The 26,859-nt window shown below is 31.4% G+C and overlaps 1 protein-coding gene across 1 annotated transcript; it reads right to left on the bottom strand.

Annotated features, from left to right (window-relative positions):
* Positions 1 to 11,191: 11,191 nt before the first annotated feature.
* Positions 11,192 to 14,270, bottom strand: LOC114172032 (GTP cyclohydrolase 1-like). Its single transcript, XM_085667226.1, has 2 exons — positions 13,924 to 14,270; positions 11,192 to 12,539 (listed from the first exon to the last, which is right to left on the bottom strand). Exons 1-2 carry the CDS (start codon positions 14,129 to 14,131, stop codon positions 11,356 to 11,358), a joined length of 1,392 nt encoding a protein of 463 aa, XP_085523352.1. The 5' UTR covers positions 14,132 to 14,270; the 3' UTR covers positions 11,192 to 11,355.
* Positions 14,271 to 26,859: the final 12,589 nt, after the last annotated feature.

Below are 26,859 nucleotides of genomic sequence, written 5' to 3'. Positions count from 1 at the left end.
AAATTGTGTAAGGGAAGAGCAATATTAGGAATCTTCTTTAAAATAAGAGAAGTTAATCATTTAGAAGTTGTTAATTTTATTAAAATATGGAGTTTTGGTTTTTAAATTTAGTTTGGGGTATTCATAATTTTTTCTTTTTCTAAATAGATGAGAGGTGAAAAATTCATATTAGAAAAATTATGATAAAGAGTAAAAACTTTATTCTTTTTTCAAGACGAAGACTTGTGATGAAGATGAAAAAAATGTATCTACGTTAACTAAACTTGAGAAACTTCATGAGAATCCAAGAAGTGAAGAAAATGAAAAACAACTCTCTAAAGTTTCTAAAGTAAAAAAGCCCTATAATGTCACCCCTATAACGCTTGCCTAAAAAAGCCCAACGTTAAAAATGATCGGTGACAATTTTGTAAATTATGGGACTTTTTTAACGTCTGTCCATTTTGGATCAGACGTAATTTAACGTCTACCCCTCGAAACCCCGACGTTATTTAAAAAAGGATGTCAGCCTAGTCACCCCCCGATGTCACTTAACGTCGGACTATAGCCAGCCCCGACGTTAATTAACGTCGACCCACACTCCCCCGACTTTAATTTTCAATTATCTCTGCACAAAACGCAGAAACCCTACACTGTTTCCTCGCGCCGCCACTTCTTCTGCAATCGTTCCCCGCTAGCGACCACCATTTCGCTCCTCCAGGTGAGTTTCGAACGTTTTCCACCGCCAAATTTGTTGGGATTTGATTGTGGATTTTTTCTAGGCATTTTATACCGAATATTTTATGTTTTCATCCCCATTTGTAGCGTTTTGAGATTTGTCATACTTGCCTTTTGTCCCCACTTGGCCAGCAACGTGCGAAGACCCTAGCCTCCCTCTCCAAGTTTGTCTTTCAATTTGGTACAAAAGGTTAATTTTTCATTTCTTTGATTTACTCGTTATCTCTTGTTCATTGTATATATATAATTGCTTGTATTTTTTATTTGCCATTATAGTTTTAATCTTAGACTATATTTTTGGCCTATTTCAGTTTTTTGTTTAAATTTTTTTAATAATGTTTGTAAAATTAGGAAATAAAATTATATTTATTGTTAGATGTTGCATGTTTAAATAATTTTAATTGTATTTGATTTTTTAATATTATTGTTGCATTAATTGTTGTTTTATATATGTAGATTTATTATACTTTAGTATACAATTTGCGTCATACATTGGTGGGTAGGTGTTTTTACTTGTAATATTTTATGATATTCATATATAATGAAATTGTATTACTTTTTCAACTATTCAAGAATTCATTACCTCTACCAGATGATATTATCCACACACTAAGACAGTAATGGGCAGCATAACTATTGAAAGATAAAGTTGATACCACAGGAGTTAGAACTCCTTTAAAAAACTTTGTTGGACAAAAATTTCATGTTGAAACTTATAGTTTGGTGTTATTTGTATTAGTTTAGAATACTTAACTGTTATTAGATATAACTGTAAGTACTGAATTGTGCTGAAAATATTATGAAACTGTTCTTGGAATTTTCGGATTTTCAAGTGTGAGAATGTTGTAAAAATAGTCAAATTTAAAAAAAAAATAGCACTGTTTGACATCTGATGATGCTTTGACAAACATCAAATAACGTCGGCTAAGGTAAGCCTCGACGTTATTTGACGTCTATCAAAGCATAACCAAACGTCAAACATTGTAGTTTTTTAGCACCATTTAGCACGAAAATTGACGTCTGGTCCCTTTTTACCCCGACGTTGGATAACGTTAGACCCTTTTGTCCCCGACGTTAATTGTCGTCTGCTCTAGTTTCTAACGTTATTTTGACGTCACCCAGTACGATGTCGGTGTTTGGGTAGACGTCAAAGGTTGAAAATATCGGTGGTTAAAAGCCTTTTTTGTGTTAGTGATATAATGAATTTGAAAATTTTTTAGAACGTGATTCGGAGAGGCGTCATATCATGACTCTTCCAGTTTCTATAGCTACAACTAAAAGATATTTTTCTGCAATTAAAATAATCAAGAATAGGCTGCGAAACAAAATGGAGGTTGAATTTTCAACAAGTAACATGATAATATATATTGAAAGGGATATTGCAACAAACTTTAGTTCTGATTCAATTATTGAAGATTTTAAGTCATCGAAAGAGCATAAAGCAGTTTGGTATGACAACTCTTACAATGAAAATGGTCTAAGAAACAATTTCTTGACACTAAAAAACACAAATTGTCAAGCAACACCAAACAAATCAATAAATAAAATATATTGAAACACAATTAAATAAATAAATATATATATATATATATATATATATATATATATATATATATATATATATAAAGGTAGGAGCTTCCAAAAATTATTTACTGTTGGAAGAAAAATGGGATAACTTTTTTCTAAAAAATGAGACATGGAAGAACTAAATTAAAAATCAACCACAATATTGTTTTTTAAAGAAAAACTCTACGAAAAAACCTTCTATTTTAATAGACACTGCATTAATATCCTTAAAATTTATATATCGTGGTTGAGACTTAATAGTTGAGTGGTGTTTCAATGGGGGATTTTGGAAGATGGTTTAATTTATATATATATATATATATATATATATATATATATATATATATATATATATATATATATATATATATATATATATATATATATAACTTAATGAAAGGAATAATAAAGAATGAAACTTTGATTTTGGGATCACTAAAGTCGTAGGTACTCAAAGAATGATGTGAAACTTTTGTGGTGCAGTTCCTTCCTCAAATCATAGGAAATTGATGTCATTATTTAGTTCCCTTGATGTCATGAGTATGCTTTCCTTCAAAATTACATTTTAATTATTTGAGGTTATATTTAAATTGTTTAAAGCATCTAATTATTTGAGCTTGTTCTAACCATGACATTTTCTGCAATATTTTATAGATGTTTTCGCCAAATTTCTATGCCAAAATTGGATCCTTAACTTCAAATTCCTCCCGGTGTTTGGTGAAATATATCTCAAGTTCTCTTTTATATATATATATATATATATATATATATATATATATATATATATATATATATATATATATATATAAGAAAAATGACTACTCGAATCCATAATGTAAATGATCAACCAATTCCAGATTAACCGAATTTTTTTTTACTGTTGCACTAAAAGTTATCATAGGATTAATGTCCATTTTGCTAATGTATTAATTTGTAATTTTCATAACTTTCTATTAAAATTTAGTTTTGTATTATCTTGTATTAAACAATTAAAACGATCATATCGTTTAAATTTACTTGCGGCCAAATTTTAATTTTGTCCAACTCAAACCATTCACTTTGGAGTGACCAATTAAAATTATAATGTTATATACTATTTCGTACAAAAATTAGTACTAGTGCTGTGAGGGCTTTTGGCCCCGATTGTTTTTGTCATTCTGTCTTGGTTTTAGAATCAAAGCATATTGGATCGAAGCCAAAAGGAGATGACTTTCAGCCTCAGGTGCGAACTGAAGCAATAGAGGCATTTTTCTGCCTCAGTTCTAGGGGGACCAAGCCATAGAGGCACTTTTCTACCTCGGGTCTTGTCTGAACCATAGCCATAGAGTCTCTTTTTCTGCCTCGGTTCTAGGGGGACTGAAGCCATAGAGGCGTTTTTCTGCCTCGGGTCTTGTCTGAACCGAAGCTATAGGTTCACAAAATTTTTAATTAATTTAAACATTCACAGAGCGTTTGGCCTCGGTTATGGTAAGAACTGAGGCCATAAACCACCTTTTTTCTTCGATTATGGTAAGAACTGAAGCCTAATATACTGTTTTATTTTAAATATATTTTTTGTTTTATTGTTATTCTCACATTTAAAATTGCATATTTCTTTTTTCAGAAACCAACACAGACCAGAATAGAATATTTTATGAAACATCCACAATCCAAATACATTTAAAAGACAATTGAAAATCATCCACAATCCAAATACATTCCTAATCAATATTATTGTACATCTGAATTATAAATTTTGCACATGCTATCCCACCAAACTTTATGGACTTCGCGGGAATTGGCGCAAGACTCTTGAATGTCTACAAAATAAGACATTAACTTAAGTTAGTATATAGAAAGACAATATTGCAAAGTATTCGTTTTAATTCATATATATATATATATATATATATATATATATATATATATATATATATATATATATATATATATATATATATATATTACCGTTTCCCAATTAGTTGTAATACAAGCACACACAATGGTTGTCATCCATTGCATTATATAGTAATCGCACTCATATGAGCCAGTTTGTCTATTACACTACATTATATCAGTGGCATGCCATCTAAAGTTTTTAGCGTCTTTAGGATTTGCAAACAAACGCTTAAGTCTTTCAAAGCAGATCCTTCCTTTTTTATTTGACTAATATCTTCACTATTTCTTTTCTACTTGTACCGTGATGACCCACACTTTGGACATTTTTTCAAATCTTCAAATTCTTTTCTATATAATATGCAATCATTAGGACATGCATGTACCCGTTTATACTTCATACCCATCAGACAAAGAATTTTTTTGGCGTCATAGTTTCGAGTGGGTAGATTATTTCCCTCGGGAAACATTTCATTCAAGAGCATGAGCAATTCTGTGAAGCTTTTATCTGTCCAATCATTGGTCGCTTTCAAATTCATAAGTCTTAAAATCGCTAATAGTCGTGTGAACTTAGTTGAACCGACATACAACGGAGTTTTTGCATCAGCAAACATTGTCTCATACACATGCGCTTGTGCAAAAGCTTTCTACGCCAACATCCCGTATCATGTCCTCCATATTGTCTTCTTCCACTTGCTCTTCCCATCGCTCTTTCATGGTGGAATCAACAACATGTTCAGTTCGAGAAACAGTTGGAAAGTCTATTAATTCGCCGTGCCATGTCCATATTGTGTAACTTAAGGAAACAACCACAAGTAAGATGTTCCCTAACTTAAGTTGCATTCAACTTTCTCCCATTCAAATAGTTGACACAAGGACATCTGAACTTCACCTCACACTAGTGTAGTTTTCACTTTTTACCTCAGCCTTTAGGTCTCGGTTCCAGTGCACCCAAAGCCTATCAAAACGCAGTGTTATTTTTGTAATTAACTAGAACTTAATAGGCTTTGGTTGCACGTAAACCAAAGCATATAACTGAAACTGGAACTTATAGGCTTCGGTTAAAAAATAACCAAACCCTAAAACTACGTAGAAATTCAAATTTTATTACTATTTAGTCAAGTGGAAGTTATAAGCATCGGGTTAAAAATGAACGAGGCCAAAATAGGATCTTATATTCTTCGAGTGGATATTATAACCGAGGCATAATGTTATATGCTTCGATTATTAATTAGAATTGAGGCCTAAAGTTTAATTTAGGGATTTATTGGGGAAACGTTTTCGTGTAAAGCATCGTCTTCTTCCTCTCGTCGCGCGCTACTTTCTTCTTCCACTCTACAATTTTGCGTTCGGCTCGCCATCTACAACGGGTTCCTCCTCGCAATGGTGGAGGCTGTTATGGTGGTACCATAAACGTTGTAGTATGCACCGAGTTGGGAGTACTAGTGGTTGGTAGTGCACCTAATTGGCACAAAAACGCCTTCTGTATCTTTATTGTTGCTCACGTGTCACACTCACAGGTGCATAATCTTCTAACCATTATTTTTAATGTTAGTCTATATTTTTTATGCCACTTATTTGGATGTTAGATATGTTATTCATTATATGCTTAAATATATCATGTTAGTCTTAGTTTCCCGTTTGAGATTGAATACGAAAATTATTTATTGTCTACAATTTTATTTTCGTAAAAATTATATTTTGTAAGATATAATTTAAAAAGAGACAATACTAATAATTTAAATGTATTCAATCTTGAATTATCCGGTTGGACAGTTGAAGAAGATTAATCATTTTCTAGTAGTTTATTAGTGCATATATATTTTAATATACATATCTTAAAATTCATGAATATTTGTCAATTGTATTTTGTATTGATCTTCGAGTGCATATTTGATTGTGGTTGATAATCACTTTCATTTCGTGTATCCTGAAGAACAATACGAAATGTTTGCAAAATTTCGTGAAATTTAAGATATGTATTTTAAAAGTAATATGTTCCAATAAAATAAAGAAAGTAAAGGTTAAGGCAAAATGTCTTGTATGGTGTTCCCTCCAGGTTTGATATTTCTATCTATATATTTATAATTGTTTGGTTGATTTTCGTCCTTAATTAATTGTAATGTTGTTGATATAATGTAGTGTAATAGATAAATTGACTCATATGAATGTGGTTACTGTATAATGTAATGGATGACAACCTTGTGCGTGTTCATATTACAACTAATTGGAAAACGGTAATATATATTTGAATTAAAACAAATACTTTGCAATATTTCCTTTCTATATACTAACTTAACTTAATCTCTTATTTTGTAAACATTCAAAAGGCCTGTCCCAATTCCTGCAAAGTCCATAAAGTTTGGTAGGACAGTATGTGCAAAATATATAATTCAAATGTACAATAGTATTGATTAGGATATGTATTTGGGTTGTGGATGATTTGTAATTGTCTTTTAAATGCTTTTGGATTGTGGATGTGTTATAAAATATTATGTTCTGGTTTGTGCTGGTTTTTGAAAAAAATATACAGGTTTAAATGTGGGAATAACTATAAAATAGAAAATGTATTTAAGAAAAATAGTATATTAGGCCTCAGTTCTTACCATAATCGAGGCAAAAAGGTGCTATATGACCTAGGTTTAAACCAAGACCGAGGCCAAAAGCTCTTCGAATTTTTAAATAAATTAAAAGTTTAGTGACTCTATGGCTTCGGTTGCCAGCATAACCGAAGCAGAAAAGTGGATATATGACTACATGTCAACTTAGAACCGAGGCAGAAAGTGAATATATGGTTTCGGTTCACACCCAACGCCAAAAGCCGCCCCCTTTTGGCCTCGTCCCAATATGCTTCGGTTTTGCAATTGATGCAGAATATTAAAAACAATCGCTGCCAAATCTCCTTCCTGCATTGGTGTCATCAACACTTCTACCCTCATAACGCACAAATTTTATAAATTGAACTACTCCGTTCTTGATCCATACGTGTGTATATATATATATATATATATATATATATATATATATATATATATATATAAATTTCGTGAACAATTTAAGTAATCTTTGAATCAATGCTCACGTCGTAATCAGGATGTGACCCTATCCCATTCAAGAAGATTCACTTTCTTTATTTTATTGATACATATTACTTTTAAAATATATATCTTAAATTTCATGAAATTTTGCTAGCATTTCGCATTGGCCTTTAGGATACACGAAATGAAAGTGATTATCAACCATAATCAAATATGCATCCGAAGATCAATACAAAGCACAATTGACAAATATTAATGGATTTTAAGATATGTATTTTAATATATATATATATATATATATATATATATATATATATATATATATATATATATATATATATGCACTAATAAACTAGTAGAAAGTGATTAATCTTCTTAAACTGTCCAATTAGACAATTCAAGATTCAATACATTTAAAATATTATTATTGTATCCCCTTATATTAATTTAAAAAAAAATGTACCTTCTTCAAAATGAAAACTTGGGACCAATACATATTTTCGTATTGAATCTCAAACAAAAAACTAAGGCTAACTCACACTATAAGAAAATCAAACAAAATATTTAAACAAATAATTAACCACATATATAAAATATAAAACTAATGCATAACAAACTACAAAATCATAGGAAAATATTAGAATTAGGAACTTGGGAGTGTAAAAAGCGAATGACAATGGAAGATAATGCAATGCAACACTAACCACATTTTTAAGAGCTACAAGAGACAATAAAAAACACAAGAAAAGGTAATAAATAATAGAAAAAAGAAAAAACAACCGAAAACCTTAACAAAATATATTACCTATTGAATTGTAGTGTTGTTACAATGCTCTTAAATTCAAACTCAACACTCTAAAATTCAGACCCAATGCTCTTAAATTTAGACCCAATTCGCTTACAAAACTACTCAAAACACCACACACAATTTCAAACCCAATGCAAATCAATTCTCGCGACTCAATAATAACCCAAATTTAAAATAAATATATACAAAACAGAAAACTAAAGGAAAACGCGTTGGAAACTTACCTTGGAGGAATGACGACGCGACAGTGACCGTAAAATGGGGAAGGAGGTGCAGGAAATGAAGGTGCAGCGAAACAGCGAAGGCGACGCGATGGTGGCCGGAACAGCATGGTGGCAGCAAGGTGGCAGGGAGAGAGAAGAGAGAAATGGAGTTGCAGCGGAGAAGAGAAGAAGCACGGGAAAGAAGAAGAGGAAAAAGGGTTTGCATTTTGAGCCCTAATTAAACTCTATGGCCTTAGTTCAATTAATAATTGAGGCATATGATAGCTTTTGGAATCGGTCTGCTGCTACTCGAGGCCAAATATGTAACGGCTAATGGCATTTTTGAAATATTAGCCAAGTTTTTGGCTTTGAGTCTCCGCAACCAAGGCATATGCGAGCTTTTGGCACCGATTTTTAATGAACCGAAGCATAAAACCTTTTTTTACTTCGGGTGTTCTGTGAATCGAGACATAAAATTTGGATAGAATTGCAAAAATGCCATCACGTCATTCTTTGCTTCGGTTCTTAGATAACCGAGGCATATAAGGCGAGTTAAAAACAATAATCTGCACTAGTGTAATGGTCTAATCGATTACATTTCATTCGTAATCGATTAAGAAAAACTTTCTCAATGACCAAATCTTTTTGATAATCGATTACGATATAATCGTAATCGATCACAGAAATTCAAAACCACATCAGACGATTGTAATCGATTATATATACTTCGTATTCGTTTACAACTAAAATCGTTTGGTTGTTAAATGATTTCAGTTTCAAATTCGTGTCAGCTCTAACAACTTCAAAATTGACAAATTGACTTACAAAAGACGTGTTGAGGCAGGATTTATGCTTTTAAAATGTGTGGAATTTAAATTGTAATGTTATATACTATTTCATAAAAAATTGGTATCACAATTGATTATATTTCATTCATAATCGATTTGGAAAAACTCTCTTAATAACCAAATCATTCTAGTAATTGATTATGATGTCACCATAATCAATCACAAAAATTTGGAACCATACTTGTGACAATTGTAATCAATTATATATACTTCATAATCAATTACAACTAAAATCGTTTAGCTGTTACATGATTTCAGTTTCAAAGTTGTGCTGGCTCTCACGACTTCAAAGCTAACCAATTTCTGCTTTGAAAATGTGTAGGGTATACGACCGGGTTTTTTTTTTGTAATTTTTCAAAAATTTGACCATTTACGTAGGCAGATTTTTGATATAGGAAGATTAATAAGGAAGATGTATCGCAGTCAATTGAGAATGATTAATAAGGAAGTTGCATCACAACCAATCAATTTAGTTTTGATTGATAATCAGAATTAATTTTGATTATTCCATTAGCATTTTATTTATGGTATTGTATTTCTATTTTTCTATAAATAAGCCAACTCTAAAAAGGTGGAGGCACGTGAATTCTGATTTAAGGATATTGTAATTCTTTCTCAATTCAATACATTATACGGATTCTATTCATTCATTAGAATCCCTATAGTTTTGTAGTTCTTCGAATAGTCTTTTCCTAGTTCTACCTACATCAGTGGTATCTGCTTGGACCTTCCATCAGCATTAATGGCAGACACAACTCGTACTCAAACAGCCATGCGTGAGCAAGAGGATCGTTTGGAGAATCGCATCACGTCGAAACTTGAAGCACGACTCATCGAAATTACAACCTCCATTCGACAAGCTATTGATTCTTCGATTGATCAACGAATATCGGAGACATTACAGCGCGACACCCGGTTGACGCGAAGTCTTCGACAACTCCTACAGAAAGGCTTTGTCATGGAAATCAAGGAGAAAGGTTTGAGTATATATGACAAGAATCAGAATTGGTTATTCATGCAAAACTTTCTAAAAGCAGGACATTCAAAGTTGGTATGAACACACGAAAGCATGAATGCTTTGCTACTGTATGAATGATTATGGCATAACAGGTTTGGTCACATAAATTTCCAAATTTCCAGCACCTACATAAGTTGAGTCAGAAGAATCTTGTCACTGGACTACATTCAATTGAGATTCCAGAAGAAGAGTTTGCAGAGAATGCATTCAATGGAAGCAGACCAGATAAAAGTTCAAAAAGTTTGTGGCTGGAAAAACAACCGAGAGACTTGGAGTGGTGTATTTTGATATTTGTTGGCCAATGAAGGTTGAAACACCTGGTGGGAATATGTATATCCTCACCTTTATAGATGATATTACACATAAAATGCGGGTTTATCTGTTGAGGAGGGAGGAGGGAAGGTGAAGTACTGCAAGTATTTGAAAAATTTAAAAGAATGGTTGAAAGACAAAGTAAGAAAAGAAAGCATTAATGCATCAAAAGTCTAGATGCAGTAAACGATGCTCATTGGTTAAGTGCAATGCACAAAGAGATAGACTCGATTGAAAAGAATCAGACTTGGGAACTTGTCAAGCTGCCACCAGACAAGAAACCAATTGCACTCAAATGGGTTTATAAGATCAAGGTTTATGAGCAGTAACCAAGGTGCTTTGAGCATAGAAATGAGAAGAATAAGGTGCTTTGAGCAAACGTGATCTTCTAAAGGAGTTTGAGATGAGTGACTTAGAAACCTGAGTTACTTTCTTGGGATTGAGTTTAGGCAGACTTCATGTGGGATGGTTTTGCATTAGACTAAGTATGCAAAGGACTTGCTGAGAAAATTTGGAATGCAGCAAAGCAATGCTGCCAACACTCCTGCTAAAACAAGATTGAAGCTTGAGATAAATCCTGATGAAGAGAATGTTGATCCAACTCAATATAGAAGCATCGTGGGAAACTTAAGGTACCACTGTAACACTAGACCAGATTTGAGTTTTAGTGTTGGGCTGGTGAGTAGATACACGCAATGCAAGAACCAAAGCTTCACACCTACTTGCAGGAAAACGAATTCTGAATGTCTCACACCACTATCAACTTAAATTTATGAATTTAAATTATTAATATCGAAAACTGGGTAAAAATACTTAAACTCAAACTAAACTTCAAAAATCCCGTTTCCGTTAACATGATAGTAACGGGTTATTACAACAAGAAACGATGTCAAACCATAAATATGCATGAAATCATGAAAATAAAACAACTGAGAAACACTTCCAAAACAGAGATAGACAATTACTAATGCTCTCAAAGATATGTGGCCTTTGGAATATTGTCCAGGAACGCAGCTCTTGCAGCAAGGTCAGTTGAAAAGCGTCCCAAGGCAGCAATGGTAGCAGTATTACTACCAAACTTCTCAATTCCCCGAGAAATCATGCATGTGTGACTTGCTTCCACCACTACTATCACATTTCCACCAATCAATGGGGAAATAGTTTCTGCAATCTTCTTGGTCACCCTTTCTTGAACCTGCAGCTTAATACCATAAAAATGCACTATTGACTGCAACAGGCTTTTCTCAATGGGATGAAACCCTTTGGAAATGAAGTATCCTATGTGAACAACACCATGAAATGGAAGCAAATGATGCTCACACTGTGACAAAAAAGGCAAGTTCAGCTCTGACTGTAGCTTTTCATCAAAACCTAACCCCTCATTAGTGTTCAAAGCACCATTTGTCCGAATCCCAAGCCAACAATTCAGCGCCCTCTCAATGCTATTACACTTGAAGTTCATCAGCCATTTGGTATACCTAGCAGGAGTCCCTTCTAATTCCTTCCTAGTTGGATCCTCGCCTAAAGACTTGAGAACTGAAACTACTGCAGTGAGCATAGCAGGGTTCAGCTCTTCATTCTCGGATGAGACTTTAGAAGACAAAGAAGGACACCAACATTGGTCGTCCATTGACCCCTTATCAAGAATTTTGTCCTTGTCAATGCCTCTAAAGTTAAGGAGGCCAAAAAAGTCAGCCCACAAGTTTGCATCTTTGTTTTCAAAAACACCGGAGCCTGAAGAAACCAGTATCCCCACCACTCCTTTGTGGTTTGAGCCAAGAGAGTTTGATTCCATGTCTGGAAAGGGAATGTGTTTGCATTGAAGCACAACAGCAACACCTGTGGGTTGAATTCCTTCATGCAAAGCAGAACACACCTCATTTGCAAGTCTTTGAGGTTCTTGGAGACGTTTTGCAAACACATTGGTGACACGAGACAGTTTGCTTAAACCGAGAACTCTTTGGGCAGAAGGGACATACCCCACATGGCACTTGAAATAGAATGGTAGCATGCAAGACTCGCAGTAGGAGTAAAACTCAAGGTCCCTCACAATCACAACTCCACCTACTCCACCTGCATCACCAACTTCGTTGTTTTCTACACCTGGTTCAGGGAATAATGCACCTTCCACAATTTCCTTAACACTTTGAACATAACCTGAAATATAATAAAACCCTTCTTATCAATAATTCTGATAACATATTGATTTAAAAAGTATCTTAAGTTCTAAGTTTTTTTATTCATGAGGGTTTAATTTGTTTCCAAAATTACAAATTTGGGTTCTCTTTGAAAAAGATTACCTGCACGATTTGAAGTAAGCATAACTTTGTGTTGAAGTAGTTGTCAAAACAAACGGTGACCTTTTGTAAATTAGATCCATGTCATAAGGAACTAATTTGGTTAATTCTAATTAAACTTAATAAGAAGAAATCGTCTGTTCTCTACGATGACTTCAGTTAAAATTTCCTGAGTAATTTAATTTTAATCGTCAGTTTTTCGACTTTTGAGTTGTGTGTAATTAATTTTAAATTAAAATAAATTACACTAAAGTCTTTAGAGATGACATCTTTAATTTAAAATTCAATTATTGAAATTGTCAAAAGGATAGCAATTTCCATTCAAGTTCAATTATACTAAAGTCGTCACAAAGATGACAATTGCATTTCAAAATAAATATTTACTTAAATTGCTACTGGGAATAACAGTTTCTTCTAATTAAGTGTAGTTAGCATTAATCAAATTAGGTGCTCATATAGTGGACTTTAACAGAAAAATAAAATAAAGGATAAATATATATTATCATTAGTATTTTTTTTTTTATAAATATATATACATGTCAATTACTAAAGGTTAAGTATCTATTTAATTGCCTTAAACACTGCATGAGGCTTAACAAGATTAATAAATTTGAGTTTTTTGTTAAAAATGTAATTTATTTTATTATAAAAAAAAATGGGTGTCATAAAATATCAGTGAAAGGTTTAGAATATAAAATATAAAATATAAAAAGTAAAATAAAGGATGGTTTTGATTGGATGACAGAAATAGTCGGCATCTTAGAACGTGTTAAATGCACATCCAAAGAAGTTATGGTTTAAAAACAAGCGTACAATGTGTGATGGCACATCCAAAGAAGGAAACTATAAATTTTATAAAAAAAAATAATTTAATTGAAAAAGTAAAATATTCATTCCACCATTGGAATAACACAAACGAAAAATAGGATTATTTTTCGTCTTAACAAAAAATCCTGTGTAAGTTACTTTTTCAAAAAATTAACCAAAAAAATGATAATTTCATACTTTCAGACTCTTCTAACAAAATACTTCGAAAAAAAAATTATTGAACTACTTTTCGCTTAGGTTTAAAAAAAAAACGAAACATTTCAAAATGTAATGGTATTTTTAAAATTATTTGTATAACTATAGATTTAGGTTTAAAATAACACAAGTTTAGGTCTATATATCTCCAAACAAACATATGGTATAAATGATAAACTTTCATTATAACTAAGCAAAATAGAAAATGAATGAATGGTCACCTCTGGTTCCTTCACGAAGGGCTTTGGCAACACGAAGTGGTGTCTTTCTAATACCTTCTCTATTGATATCTTCTCCTAAACCCATCAACAACACTTTCACAGCATCTTCAATGGAAGTTGTGCTGGTCTCTTTCTCAAACCACTCTTTTCCATCACACATTCTGACTCTATTCTCACGCTTTAAACCAACCTCGCCCAAATGCTCCATTCAAACACGATTTATGCAAAACACCTTGTTTTGTTCATTTTCTATTGGTGACATTTTTCGTATTTATAGAGAAAAACACGTAGATGGTGTAGTGGTGACAAGGAAAGAAAGAATGTGTCTCAGTCTACACAGTAAGAGCATCTTTTCTTTTTTTTTATCTGCTTACTTTTGTGGGAAAATATTGTTGAATTTCATGATATTAATGTTTATTCATAAATATTAAATAATATTGTTTAGTGAATTTATTAATGTAATAAATAAGTTACGTCATTACCAAAACAAAATTCACATTAATTAAATGTGATAAACATTATATTTAATAATAGATTGAAATTCATTATTAATTATATTGAAAAAATGTATTGAGATTAGTACTTAATGTATATATATATATATATATATATATATATATATATGTGTGTGTGTGTGTGTGTGTGTATGTATATAATTACATACCAATTTTGTTTTGAAAATTATTTTGTAGAAAATACTTACAAATTTTGTTGAGAAATTTTTTTTGCAAGAAATTGTTACCAATTTTCTTGTAAAATATATTGTATAAAACATTTTTCGTAACAAATTTTGTAAGAAATATTTGTACAAATTTTATAATTTTGTAGGAAATGATTACCCACGAAAAAATTAATTGTCAATTAAATTTCTTAAAAAAAATGACAGAAAATTTTTTTTCTTATAAATTTTTTTAACAAATTTGCAAGAAAAATCCTATGTAATATAAGAATTCCCTTGTAATATAAATATGTATAACTAAAACTTGTCATTAATATCTAACACAATAATAATTAAACATACAAATATAAATAATTAAATTAATGAATTTTAAATATGTAAACAATAAGCCGAATAACCTTTAGTAAAAATACATTTAAATACTATTATTTAACGGATATTTATTTCCTCCATATCATTTTACATTAAAATATTTCTAAAGATTTGATCAATACTAAATAATATCATTTATTAAATTTTGAAATTATTATTAAATAATTGGAGTGATTACTAAACCAAATATTACCTTCACTAAATCTAATATATATATATATATATATATATATATATATATATATATATATATATATATATATATATTTACAAAACTAAATTTTATTATTACAATTAATATAAAACAGTGAAAAATTTAATTAAAAAGTTAATTAATATTTATACAACATTAAATTAATGTTTATCTATAACAATATATAAAGGGATTCCCCTTTTTGTGTCCACATTTTAAAATACCAATTTTTCCCTTTAAATATAATAATTTATTAAATTTTTAAAAATTGACTGTTATTTTTATAAGCTTTTTATAAATTTGGCTATGTCTGCTTATTCTTTATTTATCAATGGTTATTCTTTCATCTGTTCTGATATATTTCACTTTATTTTTAATAAATATCATTTTAGTTTATATAACAACATAATAATATTTCAATATTATCACTTACTAATATAATATCACGCATATTTAAAAAATCATACACACAGACGCGATACCGCCTGTATTTATGCTAGTAATAGTTATTAGAATATAGGTTACGGTTTTTTTCATGACACACCATTGGATATCTTCTCTTGCATGTTGCTCGCCACTAGTGTGCCTTACTCTGATGTATGTTTTCTTTTACATCTGTCTTCTGCCTTGCTCCTCTTATAGCTATAAAAATTGTATGTGAAAGCATGTAAGTTAGAAAACACAAAAAAAGTGGAATTTTTCATAAAGTATAAGTTAGCTAAATAAGTCTCTAAAATATAGAAAAATGGTTAAAAATACGTGAAAAACAGAAAAGATATAGTAAATTATGAAATTTTGAGAATTTGGAGCTGTCAACTGGGTTTCCCAATTATCCATTAGAAGGGAAACATAATTTCCAACAACTTTCCAATTCAACACTTCTTCATTTGAGGTCCTAACAAAAGTTATGATCCTTTAAAGGTTTCTCTCCACCAAATCTTGCCAAAATAAAGCTTGTGATAGCAATGAATAATATACACACTCTAAGTTTTGATGTTATCTGGTACTTGATTCTAGTTCAACAATGTTATTTGATGTTGTTAAATCTTGATTTAATTTTTCATGTTGTTTAATGGAGCGTATTAGGAAACCGTAACATATATACAATTTTTTCATCCAACCGCGGCCTATTATGATTTAAAAGAAAAAAAGAAAAAAAATTCAAGTCTATTGGCTACGGTTTTTCCAGGAAGCATAACTTGTTGTGTACATTAGGAGATGGTTCTCAACCATAGACTATAACCCACCATTTTTTACTATGTCTAAATATACTACAGTTCATTAACCGTAGCTTAATATTAAAAAAACCGTAGACATATCCCCTTCCTACACTGTTAGTTTTGAGCAAATGGCTAGTAAACTATATACATGAGTGAAAGGCTCGTTATTAAGAGTGAATTCAAATATTATAAATCAAATTTTATACTATTAAGTAGGATGATTTTTATTATTGTAAATATCTAATTTAAACCTAAATGAACTATTAAGTAATACTAGTCTTACAACTGTGCGTACGCACGAGTTATTCTTTTTTTTTCTTTTTTTTTTTTCCATTATATTTGTTAGTTTAACATGTATATTAGTAAGGAGAATTGATTTATTATCATCGTATAATCAAAAGTACATGGTTGTATTTGTTTATAATAACAATATATTTTACAATAAAATAACAATATTTTTGACCTGAATCTAATTAGTTTATATGAAACTTTTATTGTATGTAACATGAATTAGTTTTGAATTCATTACCATGTGTACTTAATTGGTCATGTTTGATATAACATAAGTAAATAATTAGAAATAGTTTTAACTACGTAAAATCTATATAAGTCCACGTAGATAATAATTAAGCACACATACCAATCATACTATTAATACTAATATTACTAATACTAATGTTAATATTAATTCAAATAATAATATGATCACCTAGAAAATATACAAGCAATTGAAATATGATTTCGTAGAAAATAAAAGTGAAATGTCTGTACAAAATGAAAGTAAAGTGTAGACATATTGTGAGATATGAATGATTTCGTACAAAAAATAGAAACAACATGAATTAATGTAAGATTTGTAGCAAATATAGACAGATAAAGATATATCGAAAGATAATGACATATGAAATCAAAGATTTTGTTTTTACATGACAAATATTATTAAAAAGTAACACTTGAATATGAATTTATTTGAGCTAAATTATAAATTTGACATAATAAGTAATTAGTGATGTGTATATATATGATTAAAATTTTAAATTAGACATTTAAATTAAATATTTGTTATAAAATAAAGGTAATAAGAGAGAGACAAAGGAGAGGAAGAATAGAGAATGAGAGAGTAGGGAGCAACTTTTGTTTGTATGTGTGTTTTATTACTGAAAGGACAAGTCCTATTTATAGATACAACATGGTAACCCAGAAAGGATATAAAATCAAATAGTAAATACAAAATATTACATAGAGAGTAATGAATAATATGATTATCAATCATATGGGTAATTGTATAAATCAATGGACGACCATTAATTCATAACATTCTCCCTTGGAAGTCCATTGATAAAAGAATGTGCCTCGTTAAAACCTTACTAGTAAAAACCCTTTAGGATAAAAACCTAGTGAAGGAAAAAGAGTACATCATTCTATATAATATTGTTCTTTGCATCTTCTATTTCTCCCCCTCATGTAAACTTACATCATCAAGATGGCGGAGTCCAATCCTGTGAACCAATTGCTCAAAAGTTCTCCTTGGCAAAGACTTTGTAAATAAATCTGCTAGATTTTCACATGAGCGAATCTTTTGGATCTCTACATCACCATTTCTTTGAAAATCATGAGTGAAAAAGAATTTTGGAAGAATATGTTTTGTTCTGTCTCTTTTAATATACCATTCTTTCAATTGAGCAATGCATGCACTATTGTCTTCATATATCGTTGTTGGTTTCATTTTTCCAAGGATAAACCACAAGTTTGTCGCACATGTTGAATTATAGACCTTAACCAAACGCATTCACGACTTGCCTCATGTAATGCTAAAAATTTTGCATGATTTGATGATATTGTTGTTATTGTTTGTTTCACAGATCGCCATGAAATCGTTGTGCCACCACATGTGAATAAATATCTTGTTTGTGATCGACCATTATGAGGATCTGATAAATAACCTGCATCTGCATAACCCATTAGATCTAATTTTGAAGCATTTGGGTAAAATAAACTCATATTCATAGTGCCTTTAAGGTAACGGAGTATTTGTTTTACTCCATTCCAATGTCTTCTTGTAGGTGAAGAACTATATCTTGCTAACAAATTTACAGCAAATGTTATATCAGGTCGAGTATAATTAGCAAGATACATTGGTGCTCCTATAGCACTAAGATATGGTACTTCAGGACCAAGTAGTTCTTCATCTTTTTCTTGAGGTCTAAAAGGGTCTTTATCAACATCTAATGACCTTACCACCATTGGAGTAGTGATTTGTCCATATAGAACTTTTACATATAAAAGCAACATGAATTAAATATAAAACATTGTCTTAAAATTTAATAACATAATATAAAATAAAATAAAACTATTTTCTAACACTCCCATCACCAATAACGTGATCAATGCTTCCATCAGATTTAGAAAAGAAATCATCAATATCAAGATGAGTAGTATCCATATGACCATAATCAGAATCACCATCTTCATAAGCAAAGTGTGTTTCTATATTCTTCTTTTTATGTGATTCTTGGTAGAGTTCAACAAGATGCTTTGGTGTATAACAGGCATGGGTCCAATGACCTTTACTGCCACAACGATAACATATATTTTCAGCCTTTTTGCCATTATTTTCACCCCTTTCTTTTTCCTTTTTCGCATTCTTGTTCCACTTCTGTTGATGAAGTTTCTCTTTGAAATTTCCTTTGTAACCATGTCCACGACCATGATTAATAGCACGACCACGACCACGACCATGGCTACGACCACAGCCAAAATTACGACCACTATTATTATTATGGTCTTGACCTCGTCCATGATTATATGGATCAGATGTTGCTACATTCACTTCTGGGAATTGAGTAGAACCAGTTGGTCGGGCCTCATGATTTTTCATAAAGAGCTCATTATTTTGTTCAGCCAGAAGAAATCATGAAATCAATTCAGAATATTTGTGAAAACCTTTTTCACGATATTGTTGTTGCAAAAGTAAATTAGTTGCATGAAAAGTTGAGAGTGTTTTTTCCAACATATCCTCATCATTAATTCTTTCTCTACATAGAGTCAATTGAGAAGTAATTCTAAACATTGCAGAATTATATTCACTTACAGTTTTAAAATCTTGCAACCGTAAATGCATCCAATCATAACGAGCTTTTGGCAAAATCATAGTTTTCTAGTGGTCATATCTTTCTTTTAAATTTTTCCATAATACAGAAGGATCTTTTACAGTAAGGTATTCAATTTTCAACTGTTCATGAAGATGGCGATGAAGGAAAATCATAGCTTTAACTTTATCTTGTTCAGATGCTTTATTTCCTTCTTTAATAGCATCACCCAAACCCATTGCAACTAGATGAATTTTAGCATCTAAAATCCATGATAAATAATTCTTCCCCGAAATATCAAGGGCCGCAAATTCAAGCTTTGCAAGATTTGACATGTTTTAGAACTAGCACATAAAATATTAATATAATAATAATAATAATATGACAGAGAAAAAATAAATCAAACAATTATCATTACAAAAAAAATATAAGATAAAATTTGTGAATGAGAAAAAGATTAGTAAGAACCTCGGTTGAGGAATGTAGAGCGTTGTTCTTAGGGAGAAAAAAAAATGCCTTCACGCTCAGTTGGATAACCCTCGTGCTGACACTACAAGAAATTTTGTATTTTGCTAGAGAAATTAGCTAGGAAAATTTTTTATAGCTAATTCCTCACTAATTTGCGAGGGAATAGCGAAAAAATAAAATTATAGCTGATTCGTAGCAAAATAGCTACAGATTTACCAAAACATATATTTGTAGCTAATCTCTTACTAATTTGCGAGAAAATAACGAAGGAATAAAATTGTAGCTAATTCATAGCAAAATAGCTACAAATTTACCATAACATATATTTGTAGCTAATACCTAGCTAATTTGCGAGAAAATAACGAAGAAAAAAAATTTGTAGCTTGTTCGTAGCAAAATAGCTACAAATTTACCATAATATATATTTGAGATATTCCTTCTCAATTAAAATTATATTAAATTCAAAAATAAAAACAATTTTTAATTTAAATATATATTTTTTTAAAATTTAAATATTTTAAAATTACTATTAATTTAAATATTTAAATTATTATTTTTAAATATAATTGTATATATTAAAATATAAAATATCAATATCAATATCAATAAATAAATTATAATATATTTTTTATTTAAATTTGGCAATTTAGGAATTTTATTTTTATTTTTTAATCCGTAAAGTAAAATATTATTAGTTACCTTTGTAACTATCTTTTACACACTGAAATATTATAAATTTAAAAGAAATAATTATTATTTTTAATAATTTTTAATTTAAACATAAATTTTTTAAAATTTAAACATGTTAAAATTATTGTTAATTTAAATATTCTAAAATTAATTTTAATTTAAATATTTAAAATTATTATTTTAAAATATAGTTGTATATATTGAAATATAAAAGATCAATATCAATATCAATAAATAAATTAAAACATATTATCATATAAAAATATAAAAAAATTTCATGATATTCAAGCTATAATAAATATACAGCAATATAACAAAGGTTTTAATTAAAAATAAGCAATAATATATATAAACATTAATTTTAATAAAAGAATTATAAGTTTAAGAAAGATAATTTTATAAAATTATTAAAATTTTGCTATTTTTTTTTTAGATTTGGCTATTTAGGAAAAATATATTAATTAGTTCACTAAAAAATCCTAGAAAAAAAATTATGATGGATCATTAAACACTTTGCAAGGAAAAAATATGTTTCCTTTCGTCTTTGTACACGATCTCAACATTTATTTCGTTACTATTCAGTCTTCTTCTAGTCTTCCTCTTTATCAACGGTTTCCTCTTTCTTCATTGTTAAGCTTTGCTCTAAATTTAATAGTCTCTTTCATTCTCCATCCTTTATTGTGCTTTTGGAATCTTAACCTCTCACGTTGTGTTGCTTTTGAAATGCTACATTCATCGGTGTTGGTTTTCTTCTCTTCCTGTCACAGTCGTTCACCGTTGAGAAGCCTCCACACCACACGCCGCTGCTGTGCAGAGGAGGTGCCGCCCCAACTTAACCATCGATTCCTCGTCCACCGGTATTTCCCCAACTTGGCAGCGCGCGAAGGCTTCACACTCTAATTTCTCTCTGTTTTCTTTTTCTTCCTTTTCCCAATTTCGGCGATTTCAAACCAATCCTCATCCTTAGGTCAGTTTCCATTGCATTGGTTTCTTTCGTCATGTTGATTTCTCCGTTTGCTTTTTCCCTATTTCTTCTTTAATGTTTGCATGTTGTAGTGCTTTACTTTCATTTCATCATTACCAAAACTAACCCTAAAAAGAAATAGCTCCTCAACAGAACTTCTTCATGCTTTTCTTCTTCTCTTAAAAGGTTTACTTTGTTGTTATAGGATGTAAACTTGTATTTTTGTAACTTTAATTTCTTTGATGATTGATGGGATGAATATCACTATCCTGGCTTTGGTTTGTAAGTTTAGCATCAGATGCAAATAATTTAGCACCACAATTTTGTTTAATCATTGTTTCTTTAATGACATTTTAGGTGGCTCATTAGTGTTTTAGCTTTACAATTTTAAAAAATATTTAGTTGGAGGTTGCAAAGCTTCACAAATCATGGGGTTGGTGGAAGGGAATAAAATGGATAGGTGCTCATCAATTATCAACCTGGTTATCCAATATCTAGGCAAAAGGTGCTCATCAATTATCTTTTGTTCTTCTATTTGTATATAGCTCTGATCTTTTACATATTTATGAAGGGATGTGCATATTCTGGTAAGGCGTTTTTGTGCACTAAGCTCACATGTTTAGTTTATGAATTGTTACATGTTTTTTCATTAATGAGTTCTCTCAACTCAACTTAACTATCAACGATGAAGTCTTTTTATTATTGGGATATTTGAGCTTATCTTCAACGAAAAAGTCATTTTAGTTCATCTTGCTGGTTAACTAACATGATTTGTGACTGATAATGAATTAGAATATTGAACTCTTATTGGTTAGAAAGTTATGACTTCTAATTATATATCGTGCTCATCTTTTTAATCTTCGTTTGAGAAAATGATAGCAGAAATGTTATGTCAAGTCCTTACTGTGATTCAGGAATCATTCAATTTGGTAGAGCAAATTAATATGTCATTGAAATTTTTTTATCATTATATATAGAAATGGATGCTTGGTATTAATTAATTTGCATGTATACTTCTTTTTAATGTGTATTTTCATGCTAATAATTTTTACTTTATGTCCTGCTCATGTTGGCTGCTTCAGATTTGAACTTTTGCATTGTTTACATGACAACCAGAGTTTCATGGTATTGAAACTGCTTTTGTTGCTGCAATGCACACGTGCCTCTCAGCCAAAAATACAAGCACCGTTGAATCTGGTTTTTCTAATGCTTTATTCATTTATTACATTATTCTTGCTATTTTTTTATTATTTGTTAATGGAATGTAAGATCACGTTTTTAATCATTATTCATAAATGATAATGGATTGATTTTGGACTTGTTATCCTGTAAATTCGTAATTAATTGTCATCATTGTGGGAATATTTAAATGGTATGATTAAATATTTAAGGAACTCGTTGGCATCATCACTAGTGCAGAATTGGATTTCTACCTCGCCTTATAGGCCTCGGTTGGCCAGGAACCGAAGCCTATAATGGCGCGGTGGCAATTTTGCAATTATAGGCAACTTTTATGCCTCGGTTCCCCTACAACCTGAAGCCAAAAGCTGTTATAGGCCTCGGTTATAAAGAAACCGAAGCCAAAAAGGCTGTTAGGCCTCGGTTAAGAAGGCCCGAAGCCAAAAAGGATGCCCAAAATTTCAAAAATGCCATTCTCGTTTTGACTTATAGGCCTCGGTTGGGACAAAAGCCGGTGCCAAAAGTGGTGTTAGGCCTCGGTTATTAGGGACCTGGGGCCAAAAGGGGTTATATGCCTCGGTTCTAAATTGAACCGAGGCCATATTGTTTAATTAGGGCTCAAAACAGCGCCCCCTTTCTTCCTCGCGCGCGCTCCTCCTCCATTTCTCTCCTCCATTTCTCTCTGCAATTCCGGCCACCATCGCGCGTTGCTCCTCTGCTGCCACTGCCACAGCCACCCCGTCGTTGTCTCCTCCTTCTCTCTCCGCGACTTCCGGCGAGAAAACCACGCGAGCACGCGAGCCCCCTGCCGCCGCTGTCTCTCCTTCTCTCTCCGCGACTTCCGACAAGAAAACCACGCGAGCCCCCTGCCGTAGTGTCGTCTCGCCTCCGGCAACGCTGCTCCGGCAGTGGTCCCTCTCTCTGTCTCTCTGCAAGTGTTCCGGCATCCCTCCACCACCACGCGAACATTTTGGTTCTTTTGCCGCAATTGTCGCGCCGCGGTTTTCTGTAAGGTAAATTTTCAACGTGTTTTTTTTTATTTTCTGTTTTTATGTATGTTTGATTTTCTGTTTTTGTGTATGTTAATTTTAAATTTTAGTTATTGTGAGTGTTAATTTGGATTGAGATAGAAATTGTTTGGAGTGTTTTGATTAATTTTGTGAGAGGATTGAGTCTCAATTTAAGAGCATTGTGTCTTCAAATGTAGAGCATTAAGTCTGAATTTAATTTAAGAGAATTGTAAAAACACTATAACTAAATAGGTAATATATGATGTTAAGGAAATTGTTGTTTTTGCTTTTATTTGTTACTTATGACTTTCTCTTGTGTTTTTTGTTATCTCTTGTAGCTTTCGAACGCGTTGAATTGCATCATCTTCCAGTGTCATCTGCTCTTTTTACGCGCTCCCAGGTTCCTAATTCTAATATTTTCCTATGATGCCAATATGTTGTTTGCTTTATATATTTTATTAATTATTTGTTAAAACATGTTGTTTGTTTTTCTTATATGTGAGTTAGCCTTAGTTTCCCGTTTGAGATTCAATACGTAAATTATGTATTGTCCCCGAGTTTTCATTTTGAAAAAATTACATTTTTTTAAAATTAGATATAAGGGGATACAATACTAATAATTTAAATGTATTGAATCTTGAATTGTCCGATTGGACAGTTTAAGAAGATTAATCACTTTCTAGTAATTTATTAGTGCATATATATATATATATATATATATATATATATATATATATATATATATATATATATATATATATATATATATATATATATATATATTAAAATACATATCTTAAAATTCATGAATATTTGTCAATTGTGTTTTGTATTGATCTTCGGGTGCATATTTGATTGTGGTTTATAATCACTTTCATTTCGTGTATCCTGAAGGCCAATGCGAAATGCTGGCAAAATTTCGTGAAATTTAAGATATGTATTTTAAAAGTAATATGTACCAATAAAATAAAGAAAGTGAATCTTCTTAAATGGGATAGGGTCACACCTTGATTACGACGTGAGCATTGATTCAAAGATTACTGAAATTGTTCACGCAATTTCAGTATGGATCGAGATTGGATTAATTTACCACGTATTAGCGCTGAGTATGAGAATGGAGTAGAAAAATTTATAAAATTTGCGCAACGTTATGAGGGGAGAAGTGATGATGAGGTGAAGTTCAGATGTCCGTGTGTCAACTGTTTGAATGGAAGAAAATTGAATGCAACTCAAGTTAGGGAACATCTTATTTGTGATGGTTTCCTTAAAAGTTATACAATATGGACATGGCATGGCGAATTAATACACATTCCAACTGTTTCTCGATCTGAATATCTTGCCAATTCCTCCATGAAAGAGCGACGAGAAGAGCGACGGGAAGAGCGATGTGAAGAGCGAGTAGAAGAAAACAATATAGAGGACATGATACGGGATGTTGGCGCAGAAGCTTTTGCACAAGCGCATGTGTATGAGACGATGTCTGCTGATGCGGAAACTCCGCTGTATGTTGGTTCAACTAAGTTCACGCGATTATCAGCGGTTTTAAGACTTATGAATTTGAAAGCGACCAATGGTTGGACAGATAAAAGCTTCACAGAATGTAGTGTAATAGACAAACTGGCTCATATGAGTGCGGTTACTATATAATGCAATGGATGACAACCACTGTGCGTGCTCGTATTACAACAAATTGGGAAACGGTAATATATATTTGAATTAAAATGAATACTTTGCAATATTTCCTTTTTATATACTAACTTAACTTAATCTATTATTTTGTAGACATTCAAGAGTCCTGCAGCAATTCCCGCAAAGTCCATCAAGTTTGGTAGGATAGCATGTGCCAAATATATAATTGAAATGTACAATAGTATTGATTAGAACATGTATGTTGATTATAAAATATTTTTAATTGTCTTTTAAATGAATTTGAATTATAGATGTGTTTTAAAATATTCTGTTCTAGTCTATTCTGGTCTGTGCTGGGTGCTGAATAAAATTTGCAGGTTTAAATGTGGGAATTACACCAAACTAGAAACTGTATTAAAAAAAAAACAGCGTATTAGGCCTCGGTTCATACCAGAACCGAAGCAAAAAGCACACTTTTGGCCTCGGGTGCAACCAAAACCGAGGCCAAAAAGGGTATCGAATTTTTTTTTTTTAAAAAAAGAAGCCCATATGGCCTCGAGTGCAACCAAAACCGAGGCCAAAAGGGTATCAAATTTTTTTTTTTTTAAAAAAAAGCCCATATGGCCTCGGGTGGCACAGAAAACCGAGGCCAAAAGGCCGGGCTCTATGGCCTCGGGTTCCGCTGAACCGAGGCAGAAGGGGACTCTATGGCTTCGGTTCTTAACCGAGGCCAAAAGCTATGCTCTTTTGGCCTCGCCCCAATATGCTTCGGTTCCCGAACCGTATTAAAAACAACCGTTGCCAAAGGCCGTTCCTGCACTGGTGCATGACAGTGTGACCCACTTAAAAATTTATTAAACTAAAAATAGATAATTAAAACTTATATATTACTTGACAACTTTTTAATAAATAAAAAATAACGTATTAATTTATTTAATTAAATAAATTATTGAATATCTTATCACTATTGAAATTAAATAACTATTTTTAAAATAACATATATACACTTTTTAAAATTATATACATTTTAGATAACATTGTATTATTTTTAATTAATTACTCATAAAATAACAAAATAACTTATTCTTTAATAAAATAAGAATATGAATATAGATAGGTGTATATGATTGTGATAAATTAGCTATGGATTAGCGAAAACAAAATTGTGAGGAATTAGCTACGGATTAGCGAGAACAAATTTGCAAGAGATTAGTGAGAACAAAGTTGCGAGAGATTAGCTATGGATTAGCGAGAACAAAGTTGCGAGAGATTAGCTACGGATTAGCGAGAACAAAGTTGTGAGAGATTAGCTACGGATTAGCGAGAACAAAATTGCGAGAGATTAGCTACGGATTAGCAAGAACAAAGTTGCGAAGAATTAGCTACGGATTAGCGAGAACAAAGTTGCGAGAGATTAGCTACGGATTAGCGAGAACAAAGTTG

The sequence above is a fragment of the Vigna unguiculata genome, chromosome 10 (assembly GCF_037176805.1).
Source record: "Vigna unguiculata cultivar grain cowpea cultivar isolate G323 ecotype 2 chromosome 10, ASM3717680v1, whole genome shotgun sequence".
NCBI classification, from domain to species: Eukaryota; Viridiplantae; Streptophyta; class Magnoliopsida; order Fabales; family Fabaceae; genus Vigna; species Vigna unguiculata.
Note: the sequence above shows the minus strand (reverse complement) of the source record. Positions and strands in the feature narration are given on the sequence as shown.

Coding starts and splice junctions, on each gene's coding strand:
- LOC114172032 (XM_085667226.1), bottom strand. CDS start 14,131: ATGGAGCATTTGGGCGAGGTTGGTTTAAAGCGTGAGAATAGAGTCAGA. Junction 12,540..13,923: donor CCTTCGTGAAGGAACCAGAG/GTGACCATTCAT, acceptor ATTATATTTCAG/GTTATGTTCAAAGTGTTAAG.